The sequence below is a fragment of the Gadus chalcogrammus genome, chromosome 13 (assembly GCF_026213295.1).
Source record: "Gadus chalcogrammus isolate NIFS_2021 chromosome 13, NIFS_Gcha_1.0, whole genome shotgun sequence".
NCBI classification, from domain to species: Eukaryota; Metazoa; Chordata; class Actinopteri; order Gadiformes; family Gadidae; genus Gadus; species Gadus chalcogrammus.
The window spans coordinates 8,587,895-8,605,370 of record NC_079424.1 but is presented as its reverse complement, the minus strand read 5'-3'; the positions used below and the strand labels follow the sequence as shown (position 1 = coordinate 8,605,370).

The 17,476-nt window shown below is 46.8% G+C and overlaps 1 protein-coding gene across 3 annotated transcripts in view; it reads left to right on the top strand.

Moving 5' to 3' along the window:
* The window catches only part of rbpjl (recombination signal binding protein for immunoglobulin kappa J region-like), a 15,934-nt gene extending 3,278 nt beyond the window's left edge, over nucleotides 1-12,656 (top strand). The window contains exons 4-14 of one of the 3 annotated variants that reach the window (XM_056605934.1): nucleotides 2,632-2,760; nucleotides 3,302-3,372; nucleotides 3,717-3,832; nucleotides 4,378-4,549; nucleotides 5,056-5,193; nucleotides 6,122-6,228; nucleotides 8,569-8,709; nucleotides 8,931-9,086; nucleotides 9,468-9,571; nucleotides 11,278-11,606; nucleotides 12,119-12,655. In XM_056605934.1, the coding sequence (XP_056461909.1) occupies nucleotides 2,632-2,760; nucleotides 3,302-3,372; nucleotides 3,717-3,832; nucleotides 4,378-4,549; nucleotides 5,056-5,193; nucleotides 6,122-6,228; nucleotides 8,569-8,709; nucleotides 8,931-9,086; nucleotides 9,468-9,571; nucleotides 11,278-11,584 (1,441 nt within the window). In that variant the 3' untranslated portion in view covers nucleotides 11,585-11,606; nucleotides 12,119-12,655. Of the gene's footprint in view, nucleotides 1-2,631; nucleotides 2,761-3,301; nucleotides 3,373-3,716; nucleotides 3,833-4,377; nucleotides 4,550-5,055; nucleotides 5,194-6,121; nucleotides 6,229-8,568; nucleotides 8,710-8,930; nucleotides 9,087-9,467; nucleotides 9,572-11,277 lie in introns of all 3 variants that reach the window. The other 2 variants (XM_056605935.1, XM_056605933.1) reach the window with 2 other exon arrangements.
* Nucleotides 12,657-17,476: the final 4,820 nt, after the last annotated feature.

Here is a 17,476-nt window from a genome sequence, read left to right as displayed (position 1 = left end):
ATCTGTTGCTCATTATATAATGTGTGGCAAGAGCTGTGCTGCAGTTCTCTGCAAACCTTAGTCAGCAACAGTATAAGAGTAGATAAAACCTAATGTACATACTGTACAACCACTTGAGTTGTGTTGATTCCATATGTTCTTGCTACTGATTACTAGCAGTCAACCAGACAGTTTCATCGAATTATTTCAGGTCCATTCTTACCAGAGCAATATTTCACACTATCAGACTCTCACAACCAAGAGAGAGCTCTAGATACCAGGTTGTGAATAGCACTCTAAGTATCAGGTTAGAAAGAGCTTGTTAAGTATCAGGTTATAAAGTATTGAAATACCACGTTATATAGAGCTCTGAGCACGTGGGTATAAAGAACTGTGAGGACCAGGTTATAAAGAGCTCTGAGGACCAGGTTATGAAGAGCTCTAGTAGGTTATTAAGCACAAGGTTATAAAGAGCTTTAAGCACCAGGTTATAATTATGTCTATAATGGCCAAGTTATAAAGAGCTCAAGGAGTTTATAAAGCACCAGGTTATAAAGAGCTCTAAGCACCAGGTTATAAAGAGCTCTAAGCACCAGGTTATAAAGAGCTCTAAGCACCAGGTTATAAAGAGCTCTAAGCACCAGGTTATAAAGAGCTCTAAGCACTAGGTTATAAATAGATAAGCACCAGGTTATAAAGAGCTCTAAGCACCAGGTTATAAAGAGCTCTAAGCACCAGGTTATAAAGAGTTCTGAGCACCAGGTTATAAGAGCTCTAAGCATCAGGTTATAAAGAGCTCTAAGCACCAGGTTATAAAGAGCTCTGAGCACCAGCTTATAAGAGCTCTAAGAATCAGGTTATACAGAGATAAGCACCAGGTTATAAAGAGCTCTAAGCACCAGGTTATAAAGAGATAAACACCAGGTTATGCAGAGCTCTAAGCACCAGGTTATAAAGAGCTATGCGGACCAGGTTATAAAGAGCTCTAAGCACCAGGTTATAAAGAGCTATGCGGACCAGGTTATAAAGAGCTATGCGGACCAGGTTATAAAGAGCTTTGGGAGGTTATTAAGCATCAGGTTATAAATGAAACCTCAACAAGGACCAGGTTATAAAGAGCTCTAAGCACCAGGATATAAAGCGCTCTAGGTGGTTATAAAGGTCCACGTTCTGGAGAGCTCTGGGGACCGGGTTATGTAGCGCGCTGGGAACCGGGGGAAGAGGGGGGATTTCCTGTTCTCTCAGGACCGTTAGGGTTTGAGTGAAGGAGGGGGCTGGCTGAATGGACCAGTGTTTGGAGCGGCAGCCGGAGCATCGTCTTACACCCTGGGAGCTCCTGGGGGGCTCCGGCCTCAGAAGCATCCATCACTGGCCTCTGCACCGGAGCCTACGCCACCAACCGTGTTTACCCATGGAGGCTCCTACTGTTGTTACTGAGGCCAGCCATGGGCTAATAGCGCAACACTAATGAAGTCCTTTAAGCCAGTGCTACAGCAACAACCCAAGAGCCTCTAAACGCCTGTCTAACCCTAACCCGAGTGAAAGCTAATTCCTCTTCTTTCATCTCCCCCTCTCTCTTGCTCTCTCTCTCTCTCTCTCACTCTCTCTCTCTCTCTCTCTCTCTCTCTTGCGCTCCATCATTCTGTTTTCCGGGTGTGAAATACCAGAAGCTCTGAGCGCCTGACACAATGACCTTCGACCTTGGGAGGGGGTAAAAGCTAATTTAGGCTACTGCTGGCACCTCGGTGACTGGCAACACGCGCAAACACGAGAGCGCGCACACACTCACAAAACACACAGGCATACACACGCACATGAATACAAAGACACACACATTGTACATGGCCATGCACATTTATATCCTGGTACATAATCACAGACACACAAATCAGAGGGTTCTTTGTATAATAAATCTGTTCTTTCAGACACACTTTCTCTCTCTCTCTCTCTCTCTCTCTCTCTCTCTCTCTCTCTCTGTCTCTGTCTCTCTCTCTCTCTCTCTCTCTCTCTCTCTCTCTCTCTCTCTCTCTCTCTCTCTCTCTCTATCTCTCTCTCTCTCTCTCTCTATCTCTCTCTCTCTCTCTCTCTCTCTCTCTCTCTCTCTCTCTCTCTCTCTCTCTCTCTCTCTCTCTCTCTCTCTCTCTCTCTCTCTCTCTCGCTCCTTTTCTCACACACACCAAACACATAGGAGTTAGCAAGGCATGCACACACATGCATATTTGAGTCAAGGAAGGCGCACACACATATTTTCACGCTAGCGGGAACAGAGAGCCGGTGAACTGTGAACTGTGGGGTCACTGCAGTCCTTCTCTAGAGAACCAGCAGGAGGATCCGCAAGCAGGTCTCAAGAAGACATGCTGCTCACACAATACTTAGAGATATAGTACATATAAAGTACACATAATGTTTACATAAAATACATATGCAGTTGATATGAAGTAAATATGAAGTAATACACAGTACATATGAAGTGCATGTACATATATATTCTATTTTATTTCATCTATAGCACTCCCGGGGTGCATTGAAGATAACCACTATCATCTTGTTGGTGTAGGGGGAACGCCGTTAAACACATCCTGTTTCCAACACTGCTTTTAATACTAAGCCCTGGTTCTGTTCAGACTGACCGAATGTTTATCTAATCAATAGACTTGAGCTGGGGTTCCAGGGATGTCAGCAGCCAATCACAGCCAGGGAGCCCGGTAACGCCCCCTCAGACCAGACCATCACCATCCTACACGCCAAGGTGGCACAGAAGTCCTATGGCAACGAGAAGCGGTAAGAAATCATCGCTCACTATGATACTAATACTAGTATTTAAACTAGGACTAATACTATACAAGGAAAACACACTTGACATATGGCAGTACGACATCACGGCCACTATACTACTAGTACTATTACAATACTAGCAACTCTATAGTATCACTCGACACGGTTTACCTACAGGTAGACTGCAGATAGATAGACTGCAGAAAGATAGACTGCAGACAGGTAGACTGGAGACAGGTAGACTGAAGACAGATAGACAGCAGACAGGTAGACCACAGAAAGATAGACTGCAGACAGGTAGACTGGAGACAGGTAGACTGGAGACAGGTAGACTGCAGACAGGTAGACTTCAGACAGGTAGACCACAGACAGGTAGACAGCAGACAGGTAGACCACAGACAGGTAGACCACAGACAGGTAGACTTAAGACAGATAGACTGAAGACAGATAGACTACAGACAGGTAGACTGCAGACATTGGGGTACAGGATATGATAATAGCTGTGTCAGTAGTATTTGATGAGTACCTTCATGGTGTGAATCCCCAGGTTCTTCTGTCCTCCTCCCTGCGTCTACATCAGCGGTCGAGGATGGAGGCTTAGGCCTGACGACACCAAAGGTCAGGGGTCACAGTATCACATCATCGCCAGATGGGTTCCACTCATATTAATACTTTGATACATGTTATAATGTCTGAATGACTACGGCTGGTTCTCTCTTAAACCCTTTGATCACATGTACTATCCCTCATTCCTTCTTTCTCACTTTTAAATTTTTTCTCCTTTTAATTCACTTCTCACCTTCTTCTTCATTTCATTCATCTCTCATCCATGCACACATTTATCATCCATCCATCCATCCATCCATCTATTCTCTTCAATCACTCCTTGTTTCATCTGTTTTCATTTCCTAATTGACCCTCCCTACTCACTTGTTTTCTCTCCTTAACCAAACCCCCTGCAGCACCTGGCTATGGGGACAGCCGATACGGTCTGATTGGCTACATGTGCCTCGATAGCTCCGCCAACTCTCTGGACGACACCTTCAAACTAGCCTTCGATGACCTCACCAACCACAGGGTGAGTCTGTGTGTGAGTGTGTGTTTGGATGTGTTTGTGTTTGGGCCGTGACATGCATAGTAAGAAGCAAAAGTCATGGTGTATGTGAGGAGTAGGGTCGCGTGGTTCGGGTGTTAAACCCTTAGCCAAAAGGTACGGATTTGGATCCCTAATGTCTGCAGGCTAACCTGTAGGAAACAAGATGCCCCCTAACCCCTACCTGCTCCTTGGATGTCCAGAGCCAAAGCCAGAGCAGACCGGTGTGTGGTAGGGTTATAGAAGGGCAGGATGTGACAGCAGACCAGTGTTTTGGTACAGACTTTGTTGTGCCTGGTTTATAGCACTCTTTGTTTACCCAGAGAACTTCCCTGGCATGCACTACTGTTGAGTCTACTAACAACCTGTCTCACTATAAGCAGCCTGTCTCTCTGACAGCCTATCTCACTGACGACCTGCCTCTCTGTCTGTCTGCCTGTCATCGGCCTGAATGTCTGCCTGCCTCTCAATCTGTCTGCCTTTCTATCTTTCTGTCTCTCTCTTCCTGCCTGACTCCCTGTGTCTATCAGATGTTTGCCAGTGCCAAGTCCCTGTACATCTCAGACCAGGACAAGAGGAAGCACTTCCGTCTATTGCTCCGCCTCTTCTTGTCAGGACAGGAAGTCGGTTCCTTCCAGAGCAGGATGATCAAAGTGATCTCTAAACCTTCCCAAAAGAGACAGTCCATGAAGAACGCCGACTGTGAGCCAAGCATCACATCAAATAACATAACATTACATAACATAAAAATACATTTATAAACTATATTACATTACGTTACATTATTATTACATAACAATATACCATCTCATACATCACACACACTCACACACATACAAAAGATAAACTATCGTCAGTTGACAGCTTATTGGATTGGTTCTAAGCTTGTGCCTGTGTCTATGTGTGTGTGTGTGTGTGTGTGTGTGTGTGTGTGTGTGTGTGTGTGTGTGTGTGTGTGTGTGTGTGTGTGTGTGTGTGTGTGTGTGTGTGTGTGTGTGTGTGTGTGTGTGTGTGTGTGCGCATGTGTGTATGTTTGTATGTCGATGCGTGTGTTTGTGTGTCTATGTCTGTGTGTCTATATGTCTGTGTCTGTGTGTCTGTGTGTTTGTGTGTCTGTGTGTCTGTGTGTCTGCTTGTCTGCTTCTGTGTGTCTGTGTGTCTGTGTGTCTGTGTGTCTGTGTGTCTGTGTGTCTGTGTGTCTGTACCAGTGTGTATCTCGTCCGGCTCCAGGGTCGCGCTGTTTAACCGGCTCCGCTCCCAGACCGTCAGCACACGCTTCCTGTCAGTGGAGCGGCACGCCGCGGTGGCCAGCGGCCGCCAGTGGACTGCCTTCACCATCACCCTGGGTAGGGAGAATAGTGAATGGATTTCATTTATACTGAGCTTTGCTTAACTCGGTGAATGCTCTGTAAGGCACTTTAAAATTGATGTCTTACATTCACCCGTTCAAACGCATCACACAACTACTACTACTTTATCTTAAAAACGAGCATGACAATGTAAACAATGTAGCCCTCTGTGTTTATAGACAATGGGTGAGTGGTCACCTGAAATGGATAGCAGTTAGTATTAGAGTCATTATTAGAGTTGAAAGGGCTATAGGATTCATTAGAGGGTTTGTGTTAGGGCTAGTGTTGGGGATTATTAGGATTTGTAGTGCTAATTTGAGGATGAGGGTTAGTAGAGTTCGTTTTGGTTAGGGATCCCTATTGGTTAGATTTTCTAACTCAAAAACCAAACCATAAAACAACACCTTAAACTGTAAAACCCAAGCCTAATACAAAACCTTAAAACAAAAAAAAACTGCCATCAATAGGGAATCCTAACCCTAGTATCAAAACTGTGGGTTAGGTTTTAGCGTTGGTTTTCGGTTCTAGAGTTTCGGTTCATTCGTTTTGGGCTATTGTTGGTAGAGCCAGGGTTAGCAGGGCTGGTGCTAGTAAGGCGAGTGTTAGTAGAGTTTAGCACTCGGATGAGGGAGGCATTAAGAGAGATGTTTCCAGGGTTCTGTCCCCTCCAGCAGGGGATGAAGGAAGCTAGTGTCCTCACTGTAAACCTCAAGTTTATTTACCTGCCAGACCTCCTACGGCTCTCCATCACGACACACAGACACACACAAACATTATGCACAAGTATAAATGTCCATGAGTTTGTGTGTGTGTGTGTGTGTGTGTGTGTGTGTGTGTGTGTGTGTGTGTGTGTGTGTGTGTGTGTGTGTGTGTGTGTGTGTGTGTGTGTGTGTGTGTGTGTGTGTGTGTGTGTGTGTGTCTCCAGTACAGGGTCTGGACCAGGGAGACTATATTCTGAGTGAGGGCTTCATCTGCTACAGCTCTGTGGTCAAGCTGGTCTGTACTGAGACTGGAGTAGCCCTACCACCCATGGTAACACACGCACACACGCACACACACACACACACACACACACACACACACACACACACACACACACACACACACACACACACACACACACACACACACACACACACACATTCCTTACTGATGCCCTCTGAGGTGTCCTCGTGTGAGAGGGACCGGCCTGTGGGCAGCAAAGTGCATAGCTGGTTGGTCCCTCCCTCGGTCTAAACTGCTCCGACAGCATGCTGGGTGGGGGTTCGACGGTCTGGTGGTCTGGGGGTACGGGGTGGGGAACCAGCCGTGTTGTTTCAGGTGAGGCCTATAGCTTTGGCGTTTGTTTAAAGAGGGAGGGAGACGACTGTGATTTACATTCTGCTGAGTCACTGAGAAGATACCTGGTGGCTTCTGGTGTTGTGGTGCTGGGTCAGGGCTTTGTGGGGCGGGTCAGGGCTTTCTGGGGTTCCTCCTCGGTCAGTGTTTTCTGGGGTGCCTCCTAGGTCAGGTCTTTCTGGGGTACCTCCTGGGTCGACCGAGGAGGCCGTGGGTCAGGGGGTCTGGGGTACCTCCTGGATCTGGAGGTGTGGTGTACTTCCTGGATCTGGGGGTCTGGGGTACTTCCTGGATCTGGAGGTCTGGGGTACTTCCTGGATCTGGAGGTCTTGGGTACTTCCTAGGTCAGGGGGTCTGGGACAGTGGGATACTTCCTGGATCTGGAGGTCTGGGCTACCTCCTGGGTCTGGAGGTGTGGTGTACCTCCTGGGTCTGGAGGTCTGGGCTACCTCCTGGGTCTGGAGGTCTGGGCTACCTCCTGGGTCTGGAGGTGTGGTGTACCTCCTGGGTCTGGAGGTCTTGAGGTGTGGTGTACCTCCTTGGTCTGGAGGTGTGGTGTACCTCCTGGGTCTGGAGGTGTGGAGGTCTGGTGTACCTCCGGGGTGAGGGGGAGTCTGGTGTTGGTCAAGAGGGTTGGTAGATGATAGACATCGGTCAGATTAAAAGTAATCTTCTGGGATCTGGATGTGCGTCAAGGCCTTCTGGTGCAGACCAGGAGAGACGGAGTACAGAGTGGTCCTTCTGTTCTGGGATCATATCGGGGGATGTAATATGTACATGGACACATGATCAGGGGACGCAATGTAGGAAGGTTGTGATGGGGTTAAGATTTAGAAAATAACCTTGGTTGCTTCAGTTTTTTTTCTATCTTCAGGTTTTTTTAGGTGTGTTGCCCTTGTCAGTTATACATGTTGATGGTTTATTGGCTCGGTTTCAAATCTATAGTGTTCAGCGGGAACCCTTTTCCATCTTCAGCTGTACTTCCGGGCTCTTGGTTCCTCCTGGACTTCAGCAGGCTGAACAGATATTTGAACTGTCCTCTGAGTTTAGTCCATCGTTTAAGGTAGACAAAAATGTCTTATGTTTTATAAATGTACCTGCCACGACCCCCAAATAACTTTTTTCCAGGGTTTTGTTTATATCCCATATAGTCGTCCGTCTGTAATTCATCTGTCTGTTCCAATCAGTTTTCATCACTCATTCCCTTTCTACAAATAAACACTGTCTCCATGAGTCGGAGAGTGATTTTCTAGCCCTTAGCTCCCTAAGCCGCACCAGAGTGCCAAGTTTCCGTCAATATAAAGCAAATATTCTCTCAAAAGCCTGCTATGGTAGTAGATTTATGTTAGTTTATGTCAGTCTAGCTGGTGTTGTGTTAAGCAGGTCCTAGAGATTAGCCGGTCGGGCTACCTAAGTGGCTCAACTGCTGAAGTAAAGCGGGGCAGGAACACAATCGCATTGGTCTGGCGAAACATCTGACATCTCATCCTCCACCTCCTGAATCTTTTATAACCTCCTCATCCATCACCTCCTCCACGTCCTTTATAACCTCTTCCTCCGTCACCTCCTCTATCACCTCCTCCATCCCCTTCTCTACAACCTACTTCGCATCCTGTATAATATCCGCCTCTACCGCCTATACCTATACCTCCACCTCTTTCAGCAACTCCTCTATCATCTCTCCCCCCCCTTCACCTCCTCCATCACCCCATCACCTTATCTATAACCTCCTATTCCTTCCCCTCCTCTCTAGCACTTCCTCTATCCCCTCCTCCTCCAACACCTTGTCCAGTTAGGATGATTGTTTTTCATCGTGAAAATTAGTTCATCACACAGGATCGCAGAGAACTCAACTCCCTGCTCTCATAGAAGCAAGAGGATAAAGTTTCCTCTCTTACTAAAAAGCATTAGCAAATGTCCTACTTATTTAAAATAAAAAAGAAGTTAAAATAGAAAGTCAGACGGAGGTTTGAGAAGAAGGAACTAGTGGAGTTCTGAGGTAATGTGGTCACCAGGAGGTCTTTGTCCCTACAGGTGATCCGTAAGGTGAACAAGCAGCATGCCATCCTGGATGTGGACGAACCTGTCTCTCAGCTGCACAAGTGTTCCTTCCAGTTCAGAGAAGAGGCCCACTCCTACCTTTGCCTCTCTAACGACACCCTGATACAGCACCAGGTGAGACACCTGCTCACCTGAAGATACTGTTGATACAGGTTACCCGGTGAGACGCCTGCACACCTGTAAATACTCTTAATAAAGGAAACAAAGTGAGACATCTGCTTACCAGTAAATACTATCATTACAGGTATCTGTACAGGTGTACTCACCTGGCTACCTAGTCCATTGCGGATTTATCTGGATTGTCATAGTTTGATTCCCCCCCCCCCCCCTACCAGGGCTCCTTCTCCTCCAAGGACCCAGGCAGGGTGGTGCTGAGCGACGGCTGCTGTTGGACCATCATTGGTGTGGAAGCGGTGGAGTTCTCCTTTAACCAGAACCTTGCTCCCCTCCACTCCCTTGTCAGCCCTGTTCCTGTCATCACCGGCCTACAGGTGGGACTCACACACATACACACACACACACACACACACACACACACGTACGTACGTACGTACGTATGTACGTACGTACAGACATGTGCATGTGCACAGACACACAGAGATACATATACTGACAGACATACACACACACACACATAAAATTATAGTTTATTTTGTTTATTTATATATGAATATGTATCTGTGTGCGTGATCTTGTGTGTCTGTGTGTCTGTCTGTCTGTGTGTCTCTCTGTCTGTCTGTCTCTCTGTTTGTCTCTCTGTGTGCATTGATGCATGTGAGTGAGGATGTGTGTGTGTGTGTGTGTGTGTGTGTGTGTGTGTGTGTGTGTGTGTGTGTGTGTGTGTGTATGTGTGTGTATTTGTTTGTGTGTAGGTGAGTGGAGGAGGTCATGTTGCTACTCTGGAGGTCCAGGGAGAGAACTTCACTCCTCATCTGAAGATCTGGTTCTCCTGCCAGGAGTCAGAGACCATGTTTAGGTGAGGAGAGGAGGAGGCAAGGAGAGGAGGAGAGAAAGAAGGAGAGGTGGAGAGAAGGAGCGGAAAGGAGGGGAGAACATGAGAGGAGAAGAGGAGGGTAGGAGTGTAGAGGAATGTGGGGAAAGGTGGGTTTAATAAACCCAAAGAAGGACTAAGCCACCAGAAGATCGGAAAATAAGCCTCCTAAACCGGGAAATACGCCCTTTAAAGGCATTCAGGAAATAAGACTTTATGACCTTCGTAAAGATGTGCAGTGCCTTTACTTAATGACCTATCTCTGTATTTACTGTACAACCCCTACCTCTCTCTGTATTCACCGTCTCACCATTAACCTGGAAACACAAGGTGTGCCTTGTCAAAACCTGGAGACAACGAGATGAATACATAACCTGTGTTAAAGGGGGAGAACCAAGGCTGTTCTGACGGCCAGTTGTCACAGAGACAAGGGTTTTATGATTCTCCGACATTGGAAGGTGGTTATTTTATCATTGTTTGAGGTATTCCACTTAAATAAAACAGCTGTTCTTGGTGGCAGATATCTTTTTTAAAGTCTATAATGACTAGGATCCAAAACCCCATAGATAACAGGAAGACACCTTGAGAAGGAACCCAGGAACTGTGATCCATTCCTGGAAACATCAGACTATGACTTTCCAATAAAGCTTATGTTATGTACTAGCCTGGTGTTTTAAGTAGAGTACAAGTTTCTTTGAGCAAATTATTTTCCCAAAATATACGTTACATGACATGGGTAACCTACCCCTCACATCAAGCCACCCCTCCAACTACCAGCTGCCCCGTCAAATCTGCCGCCCGTAGAAATAGTTGAGCACCCACCCACCCCGGTCGACAGTTGTCAGTTACTAGGAGCTAGTTGGCTAGAAGCTAGGTCAGCTCGGGGCTAGGCGTCACTAACAACTAGGTGGCTAGGAGCATAGTCGCTAGGAGCTGGGTCAGCAAGGAGCTAGGTCACCAGGAGCTAGGTTAACAAAGGTGCTAGGGAGATACATCAGCTAGCGATGTACATTTATTTATTCTATTTCTATATAACCAACGATAATAAAGTTAAAATGAGTACCTCATTGGACCACCCATCCTCAGTGCTGACACCAGTTCTGACTAGTTTCTGCTCCTATGCATAGAGTGGGCAAGACAACTCCATATAAGGTATTCCTGTTCTGAGATAAATCAGAGCCTAAGCTAGGAGCTAGTTCACCTGGAACTAGCTACCACTGTTTATTCAACACCAAGCATTCACAATAAGCTCTTTGTACATGAAGCTGAAGCCAATTAGTGGTGGAAACAGGATCCTTGCAGACCGCCAAGGACAAGGAATCCAGTGGGCTAGAAAGGGGCTGAAGGAGGTGTGCTAGGACAACTTTACCTTTCATAAACCAACGTCAAGCAAAAACACCACTTAAACAAGTCTCAACAGGTTCAGCTTTCACTCATCAATTATTTTAGAATGATTGTATGAATTGTCAACCCCCCCGTCATCAACACCATACTACAATGATGTTATGGTCTCTCCTCAGGTCAATCCTATATTCTAGAGTCATGTTCTGGTCTTTCCTCAGGTCTATCATATATTCTAGAATGATGTTCTGGTCCCTCCTCAGTTGATACCCATCTTCTAGAGTGGTGTTCTGGTCTCTCCTCAGGACTATCCTATCTTCAAGAGGGATTTTTTTCTTGTTTCTCCTCAGGTCACCTAAGTCCATGCTGTGCGTCATTCCGGACGTCTCTGTGTTCGGCGAGTCCTGGCGTTGCATGCGCCGGGTCATCACCGTGCCGCTGTCTCTGATGCGGTCGGACGGTCTCATCTATCGCTCTTCCTACAGCTTCACCTACACCCCCGAGCTCCAACCACCTCCTCCTGCCCGAGGAGCAGGAGGAGCAGGAGGGAGGAGGAAGGATGGAGGGATGGAGAGAGTAGAGGAGGATGATGCACTACTCGAATCCATCCATCAGGAGTTCACTAGAGCTAACTTTCACCTGTTTATGCAGAGCTAGCTAATAAACACCAAAAAACATGGTAAAGTCTAGCTCGCCGTCAGCTAACTGTCTAACAGCATGCTAAATGCTAGCTAGCTGGCTGAAAGCTTACTAGCTAGTTAGCCAGCCTGTTCACCTCTTTTATCTGGGAGATATCAGGAAGAAGTAAGAACTGAGGCACTAAGGCACTTGTCTTTGGTGACCATGTAACCAGTGTTTGGTGACCAGTGTTTGGTGACCAATGTAACCTGAGTTTGGAGACCTTGATTACCAGTGCTTGGAGACCTTGATTACAAGTGATTGGAGACCTTGATTACCAGTGTTTGGAGACCTTGATAACATTGGCATGCTTTGAGATAGGTTATAAAAGTCAGACATTTGTATCAGACCATGTTTAAGTATTCCAATTGACTCTAATTTGGTGGGGAAACATAATTTATGATAATATAAATATATACAAATATAGATTGATGTATTATTTAATTGTTGAAAGCCGGATGAAAGAGGAATGCATAGGCCTATTGAACTAAGAATACCATGTTGTGTTCCCAGACTATCGAGAAAACCAATACACGGGAAAGACTAATCTGGCATAATCCAACTCATGCACCTCACCCCCCTTCAACCGCATCCCTTTGAAGACCGGCTGCTCTTTAATTTAATATGAAACAGAACAAAGGAAAGCATCAACTGAACCAAAAGACTTACATGTCGACCCAAAAACGAATGCTGTTAGCACCACAAGACTGCCAACACCGAGACATCGGTCTTGTTTGCTTTCATTAGGGTTGACGTTCATATCTATTTATAATGAAGAACAAAAAAAAATATTTTAGATGAAATGTCTTGTCTCTTGTGGTTTGTATCTATGTGTGTGCATGCTTCTCTGTACGTGCGTGACTGTCCATGTGTGTGTGGGTGTTTCCCAAGTGTGTGCTTGTGTTTGTGCGCGTGCGTGCATGTGAGTGCTTGCATGTGTGTCAAATCGGTTGTCCCTCCACTGCACTCCACCCCAGAAACCCTGTGAGCCAGACAGACCCGGACTTCAAACCCTCACCCCTGACCTTTGACCTATGACCCAACAGTCAACAGCCTGTAGACAGTGCTTTTCTCTTCACCAGCATCAGAAGGGTCTTTCCAGGTTAGTGCTGCAGCACTGATCACAGTATCCCGTATGAAGAAACCAAAAGATTTTGTTTAAATCACTCACTTGTGATGCTAGTACGCTAGCTCAGTGAAGTGTTTCATTTTAAATGTAACGGTAACATGATTAATGTTAAGGTTAATAGAGGTGCAGCTTAAATCTGTTGAGTGATTCGGATCACATGACCATGACGCTACCTTCACCATCTCTCTTCTCCCCTCAGTCTCTCTCCTCAGTGCCCGCTCCTCAGAGTGGAACAGTCCAACTCATACCTCCTCCTCCTCCCCCTCTACCTTCTCCTCCTCTTCCTCCCCCTCCTTCTCCGTTTCCTCCTCCTCCTCCTCCTCTCTCCTCCTGGTACGACTACCAGGAGTAAGGTGGTCTAATCTCTGTCCTGGGGTCCAGACTCCAAAAACGGGCTCACGCGGCCTATTTTCTTCTTAACCCTCCTACTCCTCCCTCCTCCCCCCTCTATCTCTCTCCCACGCCTCCTCCCCTCCTCTCCCTCCTCCTTCTTCATCACCCCATACCTTCATTCTTTCTCTCCTCCGTCCTCCCACAGTATGAAAAGCTTCAATCTTCGACTAGTTTCCATGGAAATACACAATTTCTCCACCCAGCACTCCTCATTCTACGGCCAAATTATCCTCAAAACGACAGTACTAGAGTAGTAGCGCTACCACACTGCACTGCTAAAGTAGTATAGCATACAAACTACAGTATTACACAGCGTATATAAACGGTGTGTATGTGTGTGTGATTGTGCACGAGGTTATGTGTATATATGTGTATCAGTGTGTGTCGGGACCCCTGGTTTGGTCCTCTCCGTGTGTGTGAGGGGCCCGTCTCCCCGGGGCCTCTGGCATAGATTACAGTGGAATATAAAGGTTCCCACTGTCCTGACTCTCCACCAATCACATCGCAGCTCCCAGCCCTCCCGGTCATTCAGCACCTCACCATCACCATGATGGACAGGAGGAGGGGGGGGGTGGGGGGGGTAAAGACTGAGGGTAGGAGGATCACACTGGACTCCACTGTTAACATAAAACACACAAGACAGCCTGAATGTTGGAAATGTCAGTTAATGTCGGGATATGGGTTTGATGTTGGGGTTCATCTCGATTTGGGGCAAATGAGGATAAATTGTGGATATTGATGTCGATATTCTGGATTTCATATTTCAATGTAAATATTTCACTGTAAAATGTAAAAGTGTCTCATGAATTACTAAACTGTGAAATAGTAAATATTTTCTAAAAGGTTACTTCAGGACAGGGAGAAGCACACCACATGAGAAGCAGGACAGCAACACACCACACACATTACACACTACCACAGAACACACTATATTACGCATACATAAACTTACACCACAGATGGCAGTTGGTCTTTAGTTATAGAGGAAGAGGGGTGAGGAAGAGGAGGACAGGTGAGGAAGGTCAGGTCTCAGCCATTACTGTCGGGGCCCAATCTCCTCACACACACACACACACACACACACACACACACACACACACACACACACACAGACACACACACACACACACACAAACACACATGCACACCCGCACACATACAAAGTGCAGGTGGAGCAGGAGATGAAAAGGTTGTGTGCTGTCAGCTAAACATGAAGGGAATGTTAATGATGAGAACAAAGTCAAACACACACACACACACAAGCACGTTAGTTTGTGTCCGTGTGTGTGTGTGTGTGTGTGTGTGTCTTTTTACTTGAGTGAGTGTGTGTGTGGGAGTGTGTGTATTTGTTTCAGGTTTCGTGGATCTCTATTTTACTGTGACTACACTGGGGGTGTTTACATTAACGTGGGTCCTGCGGGGGTCTTCACGTTTACGTTGCTACCCCTAGGGTCCCTATGTTAGCATCACAGCCCCAGGGGGCCGCCTTTGTAGCTACCGTTCACCGCTCCAAAAATACAAATTTCATGAGGCAGAAGTGTTCCTCAACCTTTACATTGCAGGGGAGTGGTCTCATGCCCATCCATAACATGGTGGCCTGTCTCTACTGTACTCCAGACCAGACGCCGGTGTCACTGAGCAAGATGGATCTGCTTCCTGTTCCCACCCATACACTAAAACACAGAGTGTGTTTTTGCATGTGTGTGCGTGTGTACAGAGAGACCCACAGCCAGAAGGACGGACGGACAGATGGTGCATGTCTAGTTGTCTAGGTAACAGCCATGCTCTGTCAGACCATGTTCAGATGCCGGTGGAGAACTGAGGGAAGGAATTTACAAGAGGTTTACGGACGTGCAGCGCGTCGTGTGGCACAGGAGCGATGTTTTATGACCTCTGGGGGAGTACAGGAAAATCCTCTGGGGGGAGGGGGGGAGGGAGCTGTAAACACTGAGGATCTCTTTCAGCATCACCCTGTCTCACGCCACCTCCGCTATGTAGTGCTATTCAGCTTGATTTACTGGAAGACTTCAGTGCCATCTCACCAGCCAGAGCAGGAGGCCCTGAGCCCTACCTGCTCCTTATTGACCGGCCTCTTCACTGTCTATCCCCAACAAGCACCTTATTGACCGGTCTCTTCACTGTCTATCCCCAACAAGCTCCTTATTGACCGGTCTCTTCACTGTCTATCCCCTACCTAGTCCTTAATGACCGGTCTCTTCACTGTCTATCCCCAACAAGCTCCTTATGACTGGTCTTTTCACTGTCTATCCCCTACCTGCTCCTTTATGACCTGTCTCTTCACTGTCTAACCCTTACCTGCTCCTTAATGACCTGTCTCTTCACTGTCTAACAACTTCCTGCTCCTTAGTGACCTGTCGTTTCACTGTCCTACCCCTACCTTAATAACCTGTCTCTGTACTGTCCAACATCTTCCTGCTCTTTAATGACCTGTCTATGTACTGTCTAACATCTTCCTGCTCCTTAATCAACTGTCTCGGTACTGTCTAACCCCTACCTGCTCCTTAATGACCTGTCTCTGTATTATCGAACCCCTACCTGCTCCTTAATGACCAGTCACTTAACCATCCAACTGCCGTTCGTTAATGACCCGTAATCAGAGGCGCTGCATCCCATTAGGCATACCAGGCAATTGCCTGGGGCCCCGCAATTGCTTGGGGCCCTACTAGGGGGCCCCCTAGAGCCAAAAAAAATAAAAAAAATAATCACTCCATACCCCCTCCCCCCCCCCCCCGTCAACAATCGCTCCATAACCCCCCCCCCGTCAACAATCGCTCCATACCCCCCCCCCCCCCCCCCCCCCCCCCCCAACAATCCTCTGCCTAGGGCCCCCACACTCCCTAGAATCGCCCCTGCCCATAATTAAATTTATCCTAAGCAGCCTTGAGTAATAGTGTCTGATACATGACTGAATATTAATATTTTTACTGGGAGGGAGAGGAGAGGAGAGGAGAAGATGAGATGAGGAGAGGGGAGAGAATAAAAGAGAAGAGAGAAAACAGGAGGGCTGGGACTCTGGTATCGGGGGCTGCCAGGATGGGCCTGTGTGGAGGTTATGATCTAACAGCGGCTCCATTCCCCCAGGGGACCCCAGGAGAGAGGAACCAAACGTACCCAGAGTGGGATGACAATGGTTGGATGTGGTCCACAGTAAATATTAGTTGGTGAATTCCCTCCACAGATACAGACATGCCAGTAACAACATCTTTATTTATCCCTGGAGGAGGAGAAGGAGGAGGGGACTTTGGGAGGATCTCTGATTTGACCAAATACACTCCAGCAGACGAAAACTCGTGATCCCTCAGGGGATACCCTCTCTAAACAAACACAAACACACACACACAAATACACACGATTAGAAGCACACACACATACACACGCATACATGTACGCACACATGCACACACAAACCCACACACACACACACGTATTTACAAAGTTCCACACAAAAATACACACACAAAAACCCATACATACATATGCCGATAGATTCAGTACACACACACAAACAAACACACACACACACACACACACACACACACACACACACACACACACACACACACACACACACACACACACAACGTCTCCCTCTCAGTAGGAGGTTTGATTCACATGAACGACTCCTCGTCATCCTCAGTGAGATGAAGGTTAAAAAAAACCTAGAGGAGACTAGCTCTACCAACTCCCCTGCTGGTCTTGCGTGTGGACACGTGTACATACCATACCCATCGAGATCCTTCGCCTCTTCGCTCAACTGGATCAGCAGAGAGATGACTGATGAACCATCGCGCTGGCCTATTTCGTGATATAAGAGCTGTTTCACATCTTGTGTTGGGAAGGATCCCAGTGTACAGTTTCATCAGAAGAATTGTGGAAAAGTCAGATACGGGAAAATTATGTCAATGGTGGGCCTTCTTCTCAAACATTTAGTGGCAATGGAGTTGATAGTGATTTTTTCCCGATAGCTGAGTTTATGGTTGCTCTTTAAGATTACAATTTGTACAACCCCATCATCTTATGTTGTCATTGCATTTGTTTCCTAACCCTTCCTTAACCCTACCTACATCTGCCTGTAATAGAAATGTCCCAATGAACGCTTATGCATCGTGCCACACTAAGTGATTAGTAGCAGTAGTTTGCAGTAGGCCACCCATGTAGCAATGGGCTACGGTCATATTTTGTATCAACAAAGCATCATGAAATATCTGTAGCAAATAAGTCAGCAATCTGCAGCAACCCAGTAGTAGGACTATCAGGGTGGGAACCAGGGTTTCCCAACCTGTGGGTTGGGACCCCACTTTGGGTTGCCTGATATGCAGAATAGATAA